At 43.7% G+C, this 15,977-nt stretch overlaps 1 protein-coding gene across 2 annotated transcripts in view; it reads left to right on the top strand.

Moving 5' to 3' along the window:
- The window catches only part of DPP6 (dipeptidyl peptidase like 6), a 363,707-nt gene that overhangs the window by 271,423 nt on the left and 76,307 nt on the right, over positions 1-15,977 (top strand). For both annotated transcript variants that reach the window (XM_016196944.2, XM_087820908.1), the window contains exons 4-5: positions 2,730-2,824; positions 13,763-13,837. In XM_016196944.2, the coding sequence (XP_016052430.2) occupies positions 2,730-2,824; positions 13,763-13,837 (170 nt within the window). The remainder of the gene's footprint in view (positions 1-2,729; positions 2,825-13,762; positions 13,838-15,977) is intronic.

Genomic DNA, 15,977 nt, shown 5'->3' with positions numbered 1-15,977 from the left:
GGGCCGTCTGGATTGAGGCCCGACGAACGCTTGCCGTAAACTCTCACATCGTCCGGTGGCAGGTTCTTCGGGGACCCACAGAGTTGTCCGGTGACGAACAGTAAACGTCATGAAGGTCTTGGGCAGAAAGCTGCCTTTTTCCTCCCGGAACCATCGCACCCAATTCATAAACGTTACACGTTTTCCTTCTGAACCGTGTGTGTGCTTTAAAAGGTGATTGTGTTTTGACTTCGTCCGGTTAATGGAAAAAGCTTTGAAATCCATGAGATTCTCTCGCTTCCCGAAAGCTGTTTTGGCTTTGAGGTCATCCCAGCACAGAAATGACGATTTTTTTGTTCTTTCTTCTTGATGAACACAACTGCCCTTGGTGTGCCTCTGCGCGTAATGTTACGTAAAGTGCTTAAAGGGCGATTTATTATGTTTCCTGATAGAATCGCTAATTCTAAGAGTCCTTTTCGGTAGCCTCCGGGCGTAACGCCACGTCCCTAAAACCTCGAGCGTTTAAGTTCCTTGCTCCCAGGTGAAAAAAATAGAACATAAACTAAGAGTGACAATTTTCCTCATTTCTGTTGCAACGCGTTGCTCCCGCCTGCGGAAGGGGTCGGCCTTGTGGAGAAACAATGAAGGAGACTAGGATGGTTCCTTCTAGGGAAGGGGAACAGATCAGAATTCCAGGGCCCGGTCCCCCCGTCCCACCAGCAAGATCTCAAATCGTACATCACGGGACAGAAGTCGGGGGGAACGGGCAGGGAGTGAGGTCACCTTGTTTGACGATGACAGATTTTCTATTAATTCTCACCCAACGATATTTTTTTCCATTGCTTTTCAGAGCGAGTGGAAGGGGGAGAGAGAGAGAAACATCCACCGGTTGCCCCTGCAACCGAAGTGCATGCCCTTGGCTGGAATCGAACCTGGGGCCCTTCAGTCCCCAGGCCGGTGCTCTAACCACTGAGCGAACCGACCAGGGCTTATTAGCAATATCATCAGGGCGCCCTTCCCGCTCTCAGGATGCGGTAACCTCTGCTAGTTCACTCGCCGTTTCTTTCTCCCGTCTCTTCAGCCCGAAGGCCCTAAGTCCACCCAATTATGGAATTCCTGGCAGGGTCCCTTAGAGCCGTTTTTACTGTAAATAGAATTTTCTGTGTCTTCTATTTCATGCTAACGCCACCCCTATTAGAGGGAAACTTTTGGCTGTAATAGTTTTTTCTGAAAAGATGGGAAATGAAACCCAAGATCTAGGTTTCCACTAGAAAAAGGGGAGAACATGAAAGCCTGAGCAAGCAGAAGAAAGGAAGAAAACAGAAGCGTGTGAGCCTGTGAAGCGGAACAGAGGGAGACTGGGACGGATGATGCCGCCGGAACCCATCAGCCGCACAGCCGGTTCTTCGTTACTGTGCGAAATGCATTTGCCCTCAAACCGGCTCCATGTTGCCACCTTCACCCAGGAAGAGAGTATTTTTCCTCCTTCCCATTTTGCGTCCCGCCCCTCACCCGCAATCCTACCCTCAGAAAGTGTCCGTTTCCCTCCCAGTGTGTATACACACAGGTACACGCACACCTGCGTGCCTGCGAATACGCCTCTACGTGCACACTGTTCCGTGTACCGTGTCTTATTCATTTTCTAAGGGGATGATCAGTGATACAAAATATCAGCGTCACGGAGGATACAGTGTAGCTATTCTAAGACCTCAGAGGAACAGCCAGCTCCTCCAGGAGCAGCAAAGAGGATACAGTGTAGCTATTCTAAGACCTCAGAGGAACAGCCAGCTCCTCCAGGAGCAGCAAAATGAAAACAGCTTCGCGGGATATCCATACAGATATAAGCGTGAGCACACGCATAGGTTCCACCCCAGCATTTCAGATACAGCGGGACCTTGGTTCCCAAACTTAATTAGTTCCGGGAGGCTGTTTGAAAACCTAAGCATTTTTTCCCATTAGAAATAATATAAATTGAATTGATCTGTTCCAGACCCGCGATGATTTCCTGTTCTAACCTTTCTGATATACGGCACATGTCTAATGTACTGTTTATAAATAAACGCTTTAAAAACAAAAAAAGACATGAAGTGTAAATGAAAATTTAATAAAAAGGACATGAACTGTACAGTAAAACATGAAAATTTAATAATGATAATAGGTAGCAACTAAAGCAAAAACAAACAAACGAGAAAACATTTATAGCACAGTTTCCTGAGATGTTAACAACGTGCGGTTTAGACGTAAACTGACTCATACTCACGCTTTCTCTCCTTTGTCGCCTGAGAGACGCGTGGCTGTTCACACAGGTGTCAGCATGAAAGGGTGTCGGGTCAAGAGGCCAGTTGTTCCAGATGGGAGACATGTGAGAAACGAGGTTTGACTATATAAGAAATGGGTCTGTTTAGTGCCAGTTATCTTCCATCCCTTCTGGTAGCAGGTCCTTTAATAATAACCTGCTGTCTGCGCCCACTCTTTGTGCCCCCCCCCAAAAAGCCTGGAATATTCTAAAAATGTAAGTGTACATTGTGTTTTATACATCTGTGTGTAGACTAGGAGATAAAATTCAGAGACAAGCTTCACATAAGGTTAAGAGGAACTAAAAGTATCCCCCCGTATTTAAAGGCCCCTCTGATGAAGTGCAGGATACATTGTTTCACAAGCTGTCCATTCATTTCCACATAAGTGTCCATCAAAGGCTGGGTGAGCTCCCTGCGTGTCTCATGGCTCCTTTTTAATTTCCTCTCTTGCAGATAAAGAATTCATCTACAGAGAACAGAGAGGAAGCGTGATCCTGCGCAATGTGGAGACCAATCTGTCTACAGTGTTAATAGAAGGCAAAAAAATCGTAAGTGCTCTCTTCATGGACCGGGATCATTTCCTCGGTCTCTCCTGAAAGTCAGTAAAGCAGAAAATGACTCTGCGTCTCAGCTCCCAGGATAGCCAAGCGGAAGCGATGAACTTGTCACACTGCGGGCTGAGCAACGATAGACAATGTGAAGTTGAAACCACACTAATTTAATAAGATAAAAGGCCAGTCTCTCCCGGTGTTCCAGAAATTTCTCTGCCGGTACTGAAAACAGGTGTTGCAGATCATATATAATTGAAAGATAAAGCCCCGGGGCTTCACGCATGGACAGGACAGTCGTGACCGTGCAGAGGAGATGGTTCGGGGGGACTTGCTCAATCTCGTCTTAAAAAGCAAACTAATCTCGGGGTGGGTGTGTTATCGGGGAAACTGGGGTATCCTTTCCCCCTCTGGGTGCCGGGGGTGGACTTCTTATGGTATCTCAAGAAAAAGAATTTTCTGAGCCTGCCACAGGAGCATGAGTGATCTTTATTTGCGTGGAATTATATGTCTCGAATCTTGAGCCCTTGCAGTGGCCTCACCCACTCTGGCCAATGACCTGTTCCCAGGTGTGACCGACAGGCAGGTACCTTCCCTAGGTCACCCCAACTTTACGGGGCATGCACCTGTCTCCCCGCCCTTGGGCCCCGGGGAGTGCAAAGCTTTAGCTTCCTGGTGAAGCTGCCCGAATGACATGCCTGTAAAATATTTGGCCTTCCCTTTGCTCCTTTCCTGTTATTAATAAATAGTTAATTACAATGGTATCAGGTAGGAGGTGGAAGAGAGTGTATGGGGAATAAATGGTGAGGAGGGGAAAACATAAAATAAATAAAGGGGGGGGAATTAATCTCTACCTGCTCAGGGAATATTCGTATAGGCCCTGATTGTATTTACTGAGATGACAGGAAGTCGTGTTTGTGCTTTCAAACAAGACTCAGTCCGCCCGGCCGGCGTGGCTTGGCCGTTAGGGCGTCAGCTGGCGCACCCAAGAGTCCAGGGTTCGATTCCCAGTCCAGAGCACATACCTGGGTTGCAGGTTTGATCCCCAGCCCTGGTCGGGGGTCATGCAAGAGGCAACCAGTCAGTGTGTGTGTGTCTCTCTCTCCCTCCCTCCCTTCCTCTCTCTCTGAAAAGCAATGGAAAAAATATCCTCAGGTGAAGATTAAAAATATATAAATAAAATAGACAGTTTGCTGGTTCAGGGAAGTCCAGCAAGGCTGCCTCGTGGTGTAGCTCCCAAAACAATAGCTTCATGGAATTCAATCGTACTCTGCACAGTGAGACTCAGAAAGAGCGAATGTGCCTGTGTTTTTGCATTAAAAAAAAACACAAAAAACCATCTTTGGTCCAAGGACTCCCCTACGAAAATCTAACTCAAGCCACTTAGGAGCACCCCGGTTGCAGGAATGGGCTTCTGATAGGAATCGGGAGGAGGCTGCGATTGCACCGCGTGAGGGTAAGTGCGTTTTAATGCCCCGGTGGCGTCGATACTCCCCGCGAGGGTGTCAGCTCAGTGAAAGCGGGGTGCAGCTGCACTTAGCGATGAAATACGAGCCTGGGAACCGCCTTCTGTTCTCAGATCGATAGCCTGTGACACGCTGGAGGTTTTAACTGAAGTTGTTTTAGCCAAGTGAGGAGGCACGTTCAGAAACCACGTTAGGGCAAGAAAAAGGCAAGACCTCCTCCCGCCCATTGGCGGGCTTGCTCCATGTAAGGCACGGAGCCTTAAAATGTCCTTTAGCCCTGGCTGGTGTTGCTCAGTGGTTAAACATCAACCCCTGAACCAAGAAGTTGCCAGTTTGATTCCCGGTCGGGGCACATGCCTGGGTTTGGGGTTCGATTCCCAGTAGGGGGTGTGCAGGAGGCAGCCGATCGATGTTTCTCTCTCATCATTGATGTTTTTCTCTCCCTCTCCCTTCCTCTCTCTCTAAATATATATATATTAAAGGAAATGCTGTGAATACATTTTATGCTCAGATTAGGTGTTTGGATATTTGGGCCATGCCGTCTGGTTCCTGAAAAAGCTCATGAAACTTCTCTACTGAGTAGAATACTGACTTCCCTCCCTGCCTCCCACTTTCTTTCTTTTATTCTATCTGTCTTTCTGTTCTTTCTTTCTTTATCTGTCTCTGTCTTTCTTTCCAGTAGAAGTGCATCTAAAACAGACCTCATACATCTTCCTGAGCTGAATTATGTTTCCTAGCGGCTGTAATTCTTATGGAAACTTGGCACCATCTCTCCGACTCTTCTAAGACATAATAGAGCAAAACATCTCAGAAAGGCAGAGTGTTTACCGTTTGCTTGAGATTTAGGTATTTCAAGCCGGGGCAGCCTCTGAAGATGATGTCATTCAAACCCCCTTTCCTCATATGAGGAAACCAAGATGGTCCACAAACTGGCTTGACCTCCACTTAATGGGCATCAACCTAACAGACCTGCTCAGAATAACCCAGTGGGGCGACCTGTGTGCGACACTCCCACTTTATGTGTCTTTATTGATAATGCCGGCAGTGGTAAGACAAGAAGTGGTAAGACTGATACAGTCACTCATTGTATCATTTAAATTGTTCCAGGTGTTTGGAAAGCAACTGGGCAAGTCATTCAAGATGAATAAGAATATTTATGCATTTTCACCCATTCCAGGGAATTTTTTATAAGTAAATAATCTAAAAAGTAAAATAAAATGACACTGGATCTAGAGAAATAAGATAGATAAAAATAGATGAAATATGATGCCACCATTCAACTAATAGTTATGAAGGCTACATAGTAACATGAAAAATATAGTTACAATGTTAGGTTAGATGAGCACAGAAGATACAATGTTACACTTTAATCAGCAACTGTGAATCCCATCTGTGTGCATTGAAAAGGCTACAGAGTGAACATTGAACTCTGAAAAGGGTTCATCTTGGTGGGTGGTGAAATTTCGAGCATTATTTCCCCATGTGGTAATTTCCATAATGGCCGATTCAATGCCATTTATTCAATCATTTTAATCACATTTTTAAAAAATCAGCCTCATGTTTCAAAGAAATTAGACTCCCTCCAGTGAGGCTTGGGTGAGAGCTGTAGATAGTTCATGGAAATACTTAGAAGGGAAAACTAGTCTTTTTTTTTTTTTTTAAAGAAAGCCTCCTGTTGTTATTCTTATGTGAGTTTTGCTCTTTTTATGTCTGTACTTGTTTTCGTTACTAATCTACTCCTTTTAATTACTTATTTAAATGACTAAATTAACATTTAAATAAAGTCTTTTTGTTTCTCTCTTGTATGTCCCCCTTTGATTTTATTTAATCATTAGACTGCAGAACTTGAATTTTTATCACGATGTCTAAAAATTCATGAATTCTGCCTCCTCACAGAGAGAGACATAATTACACATATTACTAGACCCATTCCAGACTCAAGGGAGAAATGATGGGCCGATCGAGCTGCGAAGGAACTCCAGGATCTGGCTGAGATGAAAACTAGAGACTTCTTTTTCCCACTTCATCCTGTACATTTGATGTTCACTGTTAATTTCTCCTCCCTTCATTCATTTCATTTCATTTCCATCAAGTGCTTCATGTCTCACGTGTGGAGGAGATAGAAGCCCAGCTTCCCAGGCTCGTCTCCTGTCTGTTCTCAGAGCCAACATGCAATGGATTGCTCAGGACTCGGCTCCCACAGGGTCCTCTGGCCACATGGGCTCTGCCTCTGTTTCCCCTCCTGCACTAACACTCCCCAGAGCCAGACCTACAGCTCGGACCAGGCCTGTGACAGCAGCAGGCGGTGTGGCCGGCCGAGGCTGACTGTACATGGCACACATGGCACATGAGTGGCCGTGAAGGAGAAACCGCCTTGTTTTGGCCTGTAGTTGAGAAGGAAAACCCCTGAGCCACGATGCCCACTGGGCTGTTTCTTTGGCCCACAGAGCCAGTGTTTACAAACTCAAATCCAGATTTCTGGCTTCTCTTGAAAAACAATCTAAATAAAAACAGAAAAGTGTGGCAGCTCCAGGGCCTCATTCTCTCAGATAGCATTTGGCTACTGGCACCGACAGCAGCTGGCTGGTCCACACAGTGACCACACATGTGACTTTTAACGAGACCAGCCTCTGAGCTTCGAAGCCCCCGTGGTCCAGGGACAAAAGGATGGCATAAAAAGTCCACGTCTTGCCCAGCCAGTGTGGCTCAGTTGGCTGAGCGTTGTCCTGTGCACCGAGAGGTCACTGGTTCAATTCCCGGTCAGGGCAAGAAAAGTATATTTCCCTCACTTTTATCCTAATTTGAATTTTATAGGCTATTCTGCTTTTAATGTTTAATGTAGGTGAGTAGCAGGTGGCACGCCTGTATCTTTTAAACCCCTGAACGTTATCAGGTGGCAGCTTAACCTTTCAGGCCGCAGACCTGCAGGTCTCTGTGGGTTAAGGAGGCCTCGTGCCCTTCTCTGCCGCCTGGGTTCTGACGTTTGACATTGAATGAGTGTCTTCTCTGAGCAAGGCCCTGGGCTGGACCAGGGAGGCAGGTGGGTATGAGAATGAATAACATACAATTGTCACTCTTGGGCCACTGTCAGCCTGGATCTAAAAGAAGGGACCGTTTGAATGGAATATACTCTGCGGTGGAGGTGCCACATGCAATGAGAACAACAGGAGGGAGGAGAGGGAGCGTGGATGTTGAGGACAGATGAGGGTTTCCCAGTGCCTGGAGGGGACTGTCGTCTGGAGTCCAGCAGGACACGGCAGCCCAGGCCGTGACAGAGCTGCATGGTGGGTGTTTCTCGAACAGACTGAGGGAAGTCAGTTTGTCCCACCGGGCGTAGGCTGTCTGGGAGGGGTTGGAAGGTTGAGACTCGAAGGCCCAGGAAAGCCCTGGCTGGTGTGGCTTAGTGGCTGAGCATGGTCCTGTGCACCAAGAGGTAGCCGGTTCGATTTCCAATCCGGGCACATGCCCAGGTTTCTGGCTCAATCCCCAGGAGGCATCTGATGGATGTTTCCCTCTCCCTCTCCCTTCCTCTTCCTCTCTCTAAATTAATGAAAAACATTTCAAAGGCTCAGGAGAACGAGCGAGTGGTCAAGAACCATACTTGATGGTCTCATCTTGACTCAGGAGGGAATTGGAGGGGATAGAATTTGTGAGGACAGGTCTGTGTGCTTTAGAAAATAACTCCCAACCCCTATGCAAGGCATTTGGGGAGGGAAAGATTATAGGAAGGAGCCCGGGAGCTGCTTTGGGCCTATGTGCCACAGGCTCTTTGAATCCATAGTACAAGCTTAAAACCATCATTTTGGCACAGGGGTTAACATAGAAAGCAGTGAAAGACTAGAGAATCCAGAAGTAGGTTTCAATATAAAGAACAGTTGATATATAAAAACACTGGGACTGTTGATGACACAGAAAACAGTACTTGCATAAGTAACATTTTATCTACAGGGATATAATGTCTCATTTTACAAATATACATAATTAAGTTCCAGTTGGATTAAAGGTCTAGTTGTTTAAAAAAAAAAAAAAAAAATCTATCATTTGGTTTAGCACAAGAGAGAGAAATTTTTCAAACTAGAAAATCCAGAAGCTATATTTAAAAAAAAAAAAAGATAGCCATATTTAACTTGCCGTATAAAAGCTTTATATTTTAATGTTAAAAGGGGCAAAATTAATAGACAGACACTGGACAATATTTGCAATCCAGGTAACAAATAAAAGGCTAAATTACCATCTACATGGAGCTCTTTTAAACTGATCAGAGAAAGAGAAATAATCTAATAGAATACAGACACAAATTTTGCAGGAATTGCCCTCAGGCAAACCCAAAACCAAGACCTGCTATGCTTGGGAAATTTATCTTTGATTCAGAAAGTCTTGGGGAGCCCTGGCCTGTGTGGTTCAGTGGTTAGAGCGTCAGCCTGCGCACCAAAGGGTCACAGCTTCCATTCCCAGTCAAGGGCAGGTAGCTGGGTTGCAGGCTTGATCCCCCCTCCCAACATTGGGGTGCATGCAGGAGGCAACCAATTAATGTGTCTCTCTCACATCGATGTTTCTCTCTCTCTCTCTCTCCCTCCCTGCCTCCCTCCCTCCCTCCCTTCCACTCTTTCTAAGAATCAATTGAAAAAATATGCTCTGGTGAAGATTAACAAAAAACAGTCTTGGAGAAAATGTTTAGGAATGTGCTAGGTGGGCTTTGCATCCATTATTTGCACCTGGTGAAAATGTGGCCCTACGACCTGTAATTTCCACAGCCATTGGGAGCATGGAACCCGGATGATCAGAAATTCATGGAACTGGACATAAGAATGACAGTGACAAGCTTCTCAAGGAGCCTAATGAAATTCCCACTGTCTCAGATGGTATCATTAGCAGCTGACCCTCTGTCAAGGATGTGACCTATAATGATTTCTAAGTGTAGAAAGTTGCACTCTTTGCTGGTTTCTGTTGGTATTACCTTTAGATTGATACCATTATTGACACTCTTGTAACAACAGAGGGCACATTTGTTCATTTATTCAGCAAACATTTATGGAGCTTCTATTATGTGCCAGTCACTGTTGGGCACTAGGAATACAGTCGTGCCAAAACAAATTTAAATTCTCTTTTTGTCATTTGGTCATGGCTGTGAGAGTATAAGATGACCATGGTTATCCTCCTAATATATACAACTATAAAACAGCACAAAATATAGGGGGAAACAGTTTTCATACATTAGAAAACAAGCGGTTTATACCTGTGATCCCTGAAAAAAAAAAAAAAAAAAAAAAGGAAAATTAATTAAATGAGTCCAGCTATCACCTGAGCTTTCTGCTGGAAGGTTATGGCTGAACTTCAGCTACAAGGAGAGAAACTCAAATATTTCAGTCTTGCTGAGTTAAGGAGACATATCAGATTTCAAGGGGGTAAAATATGGCTGTAATTTATGAAACAGAATATACAAGAGGTGAAAGCTAACTAGAGAATACTTCAGAAATTGCATAGGGTTCCTTTGAGCCTTTGGTTAATTGTTTATATATATATATGGAGTGAAACACCACAAGGCAGGACAAAATATAGCTCCAAGTAAAGAACAATTTTATGGGACCCCCTAAGAGGAAGAATTTTCAGGGCTCATGAATCACCCGGAATCCTTTCAGTTTCTCTGAGCCATAAGACACTAAGTGGAGACTCCAGAAGAGCCACCCCTTAGGAGTGAGGCTCAATTGGGTCTAAAATCCTGGCTATTGAAGAACAGCCTTTAAAATATCTCAAAAACAAACTTTGAAAGAATCTAATTAATCCACAAGTAATTAACTGCCTGTCATAAAAAGGCAAACATTCTTTGAAGGAACACACACAAAAAAACCCAAGATTCAACAAGAGAACATTCAAAGTATCTTGTGTTAGTTTAAAAAAAAAAAAAAAAAAAAGTCACCATATGAAGAAGCAGAGAAATGTGACCCATAATGAGAATAAAATTCAGTCAATAGAAGCAAACCCACAAATAACTGAAATAATGGGATTAGCAAAAAAAAAAAAAAAAACCCAAACATTAAAACTGCTAACATCCATACTGTATGTTCCAAATGCTCAAGGACATAAAGGAAATCATGAGCACAATGAAAGAAGAAAGTGAAGATTGTAAAATATCCAAGTAAAATTTCTAGAGATGAAAAATAAAATATAAAATTTTCAAAAGTCAAAATTAACAGCGGGTTAGACAGCACAGACAGGGGGAAAAACCTCTTATTAATAGCAATACAAACTATCCAAAATAAAACAGAGAGGAAAAAATACTTTAAAAAAATTGAACCAAGTCTCAATCACTTGGTGGACAACCTAAAGTGTACTAATATACTTGTTATTAACACCCCAGAAAGAGAAGATGGGAAAGAAGGCAAAACAAACATTTGAAGAATAATGAGTGGATTTTTTACCAAATTTTATACAAGCACTAAAACACCAACCATAATAACAGAAAAGAAAAAAAAAAAAAAAAAAGCATATTATAATCAAGTTGTGAAAGGGAAAAAAAGCAGTGAAAAATACAACACTTTAATGGCAGCCAAAGGAAAGAGACATATTATCTTCAGAAAAGCAAACATGAGAATGACACCAAACTCTTCACCAGACACTGCAATCCAGAAAACAGTGGAGTGACATCTTTAAGATACTGGGAGAAAAATAAAACTGTCAATCTAGAATTCTATATGCATCAAAAATATCTTTTTTTTTTTAAATCCTCACCCAAGGATATGCTTAGAAAGGGGAAAGGAGAGGGAGAGAGAGAAACATCCATGTGAGAGAAAAACATTAATCAGTTGCCTCCCATACGTGCCCTGACTTGGAATCGAACCTGCAAACTTTTTGGTGTACAGAACGATGCTCCAACCACCTAAGCCACCCATCAGGGGCTCAAAAATCTCTTTTTTAAAAATGAAGATAAAATAAAATTTTTTAAATCTTAGAGAATTCATTGGCCACAATACATCAGCAATCCCACCTTTAGATATCTATCCTATAATAAAGTAAAGATACACTGGCAAGGATCTTTATTGCAACATTGTGTACAGTAACGGCAGGTTGGAAATATATCACAGTCAATCCTCATTACTGGCAGCTTTTGCATTTGCTAATTTGCCTGTGTGCTAGCATTTATTTGCAGCCTCACATTGACACTCATGATGCTTTCAAGTTATTCTCAGACAGGTGCAGAGTGGTAAAAAAAAATGAGTTGTCCACTGCCTTCTGGCTTTAGCTCTCAGGCTGTAAACAAGTCTTCTTTGTGTGGTGTGCGTAGTGCTATGTTTATCACATTTTTGTGGGGATTTTTTTGGTTGGTGATTATGCGGTTTTAAATGCCCCCGGGAATAATGCTTAGTGCTTTCTTGTGTTCTGAAGCGCGAGACAGCTGTGCTGTGCCTTACAGGGAAAACCCATGGGTTGGATGAGCTTCATTTAGGTACAAGTTATCGTGCTTTTCACCATGAGTTCATGTTAATGAATCGACCGTATATATTCAATAAGATGTCTTTACACAGAAATACGCTATCTTATGGGTAAACACACTACCTTATTTTATAGGTTATGTATTGATTGGTTGACAAAAATATTGCAACCAGAGGCTCGTAGGAACCTAGCCCTGAATTTCCCTTAGGAACACTACTCACTAATTCAGTATTTTTGGAGACTTTCTAGATCATAACTGCCAGAAATAACAAGGATCTTCTGTAACTACCCTTTAGTATGGACTGAGTGGATAAATTCAGATACAGCTACACCATAGACCATTGTTCAGACTTTAAAGACCATGAATTCAAGCTAAAGCAATTGCTTTAAAGTCATTCCCTAAAGCTATTGCTGCATGAGAAAGAAAACTATGATGAGCCTGGCGAGCGTGGCTCAGTGATTGAGTCAACCTGTGAACTAGGAGATCGCGATTCAATTCCCCGTCAGGGCACACGCCCGGGTTTCGGGCTTGATCCCCAGATCCCCAGGGGCACACGTGGAGGAAGCAGCTGATCCGTGAATGACTCTCTCTCATCATTGATGTTTCTATCTCTCTCTCCCTCTTCCCTCCTCTCTCTGACATTAATAAAAACATATTTTAAAAAAAAAAGAAAACTATGGTGAGACGTGGAATGGATGTCACTATCGGCTGTGGTTACCCATCTGTCTGCTTGTGGCTGTGTGATCATTTATCGAGTGATGCACACCAGCTGAGAGCCGAGGGCTCTTTCGAGCAGGTGCGGGCGTCCGTGTGGCAGTGTGAGCACCGCAGAAGAGGAGGGGTTAAGTTGAAGGGAAACAGCATATTTGGTTGATTAATTTATTTATGTAAAATTACCTGTGCAGTATGGAAACCATGAAGGAGAAAAGCGATGGTCCTCTGTACACGGATTTGCAAGGCAGGGTCTCTGATGCTGAAGAGGCAGAATAGTGTGTGGAATGTATTTCTGTTTTCGGGACAGATCTGCTCACCATAAGCTTCGAGAATGACCAAAGGAAAGTGTGTTTAAAGATAGAGGAGGTGAGCGGATAAAAAAGCTGCGGGACATTTGCACTGTGGAATACTATGCAGCCGTAAAAAAGAAGGATCTCGTACCCTTTGGGACGGCATGGAGGGACCTGGAGAGTGTTATGCTAAGTGAGATAAGCCCATCAGAGAAAGACAAGTATCACAGGATCTCCCTCATATGTGGAATCTAATGAACACAATAAATTGACCAACAAATAAGTTCCGAGGCATGGAACAGACTGACATATGGGGGGCGGGAGCGGAAGGAGAAGGGAAATACCAAAGAACGTATATACTTATGTGCATAGCCCCTGGACACAGACAATAGTGTGCTGAGGCCTGAGGGAGTGGGGTGGGGGCTGAGTGGAGGGGGGAGGAGTGGGGGGCATCTGTAGCACTGTGAACAATAAAAATATATATTTTTAAAAGATAGAGGTTGGGCCCGGCTGGGCGTGGCTTAGCAGTTGAGCATCGACCTATGAACCAGGAGGTCGGGGTTTGATTCCTGGTCAGGGCACATGCCCGGGTTGTGGGCTCCATCCCCAGTAGGGGGCGTGCGGGAGGCGGCCGATCAATGACTCTCTCATCATTGATGTTTCTATCTCTCTCTCTCCCTCTCCCTTCCTCTCTCTGAAATCAATAAAGATATATTAAAAAAAAAAAAAAAAAAGAGGTTGGGAGTCTTGTGCAAAGAGGTTATTTGTTTTTATGTTTATTTCTATTGCTTTGTTTCAGTAGACACAGTATGCATTGTTTTGTTGAGATTTCTAAAAAATACAAATAAAGTGGGGGAAAGCATCCGTTCACTGAATATTACGCCGTGAGCAAAAGGTTATAACCGTTTTTAACAGACGTCAGCCAGTTGGCTGCTAGCAGATTTTGAAAGTGGCACCAGCCGGCAGAGCATCCCTTTAAGATTCCGAGTTATGTTATAGGTGATACGCTAAAGCTCTTTGTTCTGTTTCCATTTAGGAATCGTTAAGAGCCATCAGATACGAGATATCTCCGGATAAAGAATATGCTCTTTTCTCATATAACGTGGAACCGGTGAGTACTACGCTTTTCTGTCTGTAAAAGAATTGTTTGTCTAGCCTGATACCTTACGAAGTATTTGTCCTTGAATCTCCGTTCTCAGTGATCTTTGAATCCTGAAATAGTGGGTCCTGGGATAATCTCTTTTTATGCCACACTGCCACCTAGAGGAAAGGTATAAAAATTCCTTCGACAGAAAAAAAAATCACTCCTTTTGGGATCTATTTTATAGGATTCACTTGGAGAGATGGTGAGTTGTGTTTTTATAGAGATTTACTTTAACCTGTTGTGCAAAATTTTTTTTCATTTTCTCAAATACATCATCAATTTTATCCCAAGAACAAAAAACAACTGGCAGTTTCTCCCTAAACTAAAACAGTCCAACTATCACTTTCATTATATATAATCCCTGTTTTGAGCACTTTGTATATGAGCCTCCCATAAAATGTCACCATAACTTTTTCTAAAATCCCATCCTGGGCTTCAGTGGCAGCTTAAAACTGGCTCTTTTCTTTATTTTTTTTTTTTGTTTAACATGGTCATATTTTAAAAATTAATTTTGGCTCTTTAATTTTAAATGAGCCAGAAGGTGAGATATTTTTTTGTATCCATGAAACAGATGTTCAGCTTGTAAGAGATCAGCAAGGTTAGAAATATGCGTTCGTGGGACTTTGCTTCCTCGCAAATAAAATGCAGAATCCCACTGCCTTTATCTTCCTTCGGAGACCCTTCTAATTAGGGTTCCTGCAGCACCCGAGAGACAGACAGGCGCCTGCCTGTGATTCAGGTCTGGACAGCCCCTGGGTGAGCCCGAGAGCGTCTTCCCTGGGCACTGGGTGGGTGAGCTTGTTGAGTTATAGTCCTTTGGGGAACCTGGGGATTGGTTGGCATGGAGATGTGAGTCCAATTCTAGGACCTTTAGAAATTCCTTTAGAAGCTGTTGGACACCTGGATTCTTTATGAGAGATTTCGCTTTCATTCCTCTCCGTGTAGGTAGGTCTTTGTCTTTAGTTTTCCATTTCCTGGGTTGTTTTTAATGTTTGTTCTATAAAAGTTTTTATTTGCTTCAATCAAATTATTTGGGGCATTGGGTCACCTCTGTCTGTTTGACTGGGGGGAGTTAGTGAAGTTGACAGACTAAAAGGCGACCTGTAGTCTTGGGATTCTGCAGGTCCTACCCCAGCCCCCGTGCTCACCTCTCTGAGCTTCAAGTACACGGACCCGGTGTGCATGGACGATAGAGAATTTCAGCTCCTTTCATCACCCTTGGAAACTACCCAAAAATGTGACATCCACACCTGAATTTTTAAAAAAAACTCAGCAGATGCCCTGGCCAGTGTGGTTCAGTGGTTGGAGCGTCAGCCTGCACACCGAGGGGTCACAGGTTCAACTCCCAGTCAAGGGCACATACCCGGGTTGCAGGTTCGATCCCTGGCCCCGGTTGGGGAGGCATTCAGGAGGCCACCGATCGATGTGTCTCACATTGATGTTTCTCTCCCTTTCCCCCTCCCTCCTTCCCTTCCATTCTCTCTTAAAAAAAAATCAGCAGGAAAAATATCCTCAGGTGAGGATTACCAAAAATAAGAAAGAATATTCAGATATTTGAAGGACTTTCACAGGGATGCAGGATGGGTTTGTTCTCGATTGCCTGGTGGCAGGGGGACCTGAGTGGGAAGAGCAGAGACAGACGGCTGTCAGGTCGTCTCACTAGAGAACCTTCTCACACAGGGAGGATCCCAGCAGTGGGACGAACGACCTGGTCGGTAATGAGCGTCCCGCTCCCAGAAGCATTCAAAACCACGTTGTATATTTGTTCTCCAAAGTCCTGTCTGAGAGAATCTCACCCCTGCTCCTTCGGAAGGCGGGGACCTACCTGTGATTCTGTGGCCTGTGCCTGGTAGAATTCGCCGCCAGCCTCCCTTCTCTTCCCACTGTATCTTTAGAAAGTGTCCCCTGGGATCTCATTACAGCCGATAACCATTTGGGGAAAGAATATGTTGCTAAAAGTGCATCTTTTCTGCCTAGAACACCGACTGGAAGTGGGAGCCTTTCCATTCGACAGCATTCTTGAAATTCCATCGCACGCACAAACATACAGAATTATGTAAAAAAAACCCAAGAGATCTACTTGTAAAATATCTTATTACTATTCCAT

The sequence above is a fragment of the Miniopterus natalensis genome, chromosome 10 (genome assembly GCF_054644295.1).
Source record: "Miniopterus natalensis isolate mMinNat1 chromosome 10, mMinNat1.hap1, whole genome shotgun sequence".
Taxonomy (NCBI): Eukaryota; Metazoa; Chordata; class Mammalia; order Chiroptera; family Miniopteridae; genus Miniopterus; species Miniopterus natalensis.
Note: the sequence above shows the minus strand (reverse complement) of the source record. Positions and strands in the feature narration are given on the sequence as shown.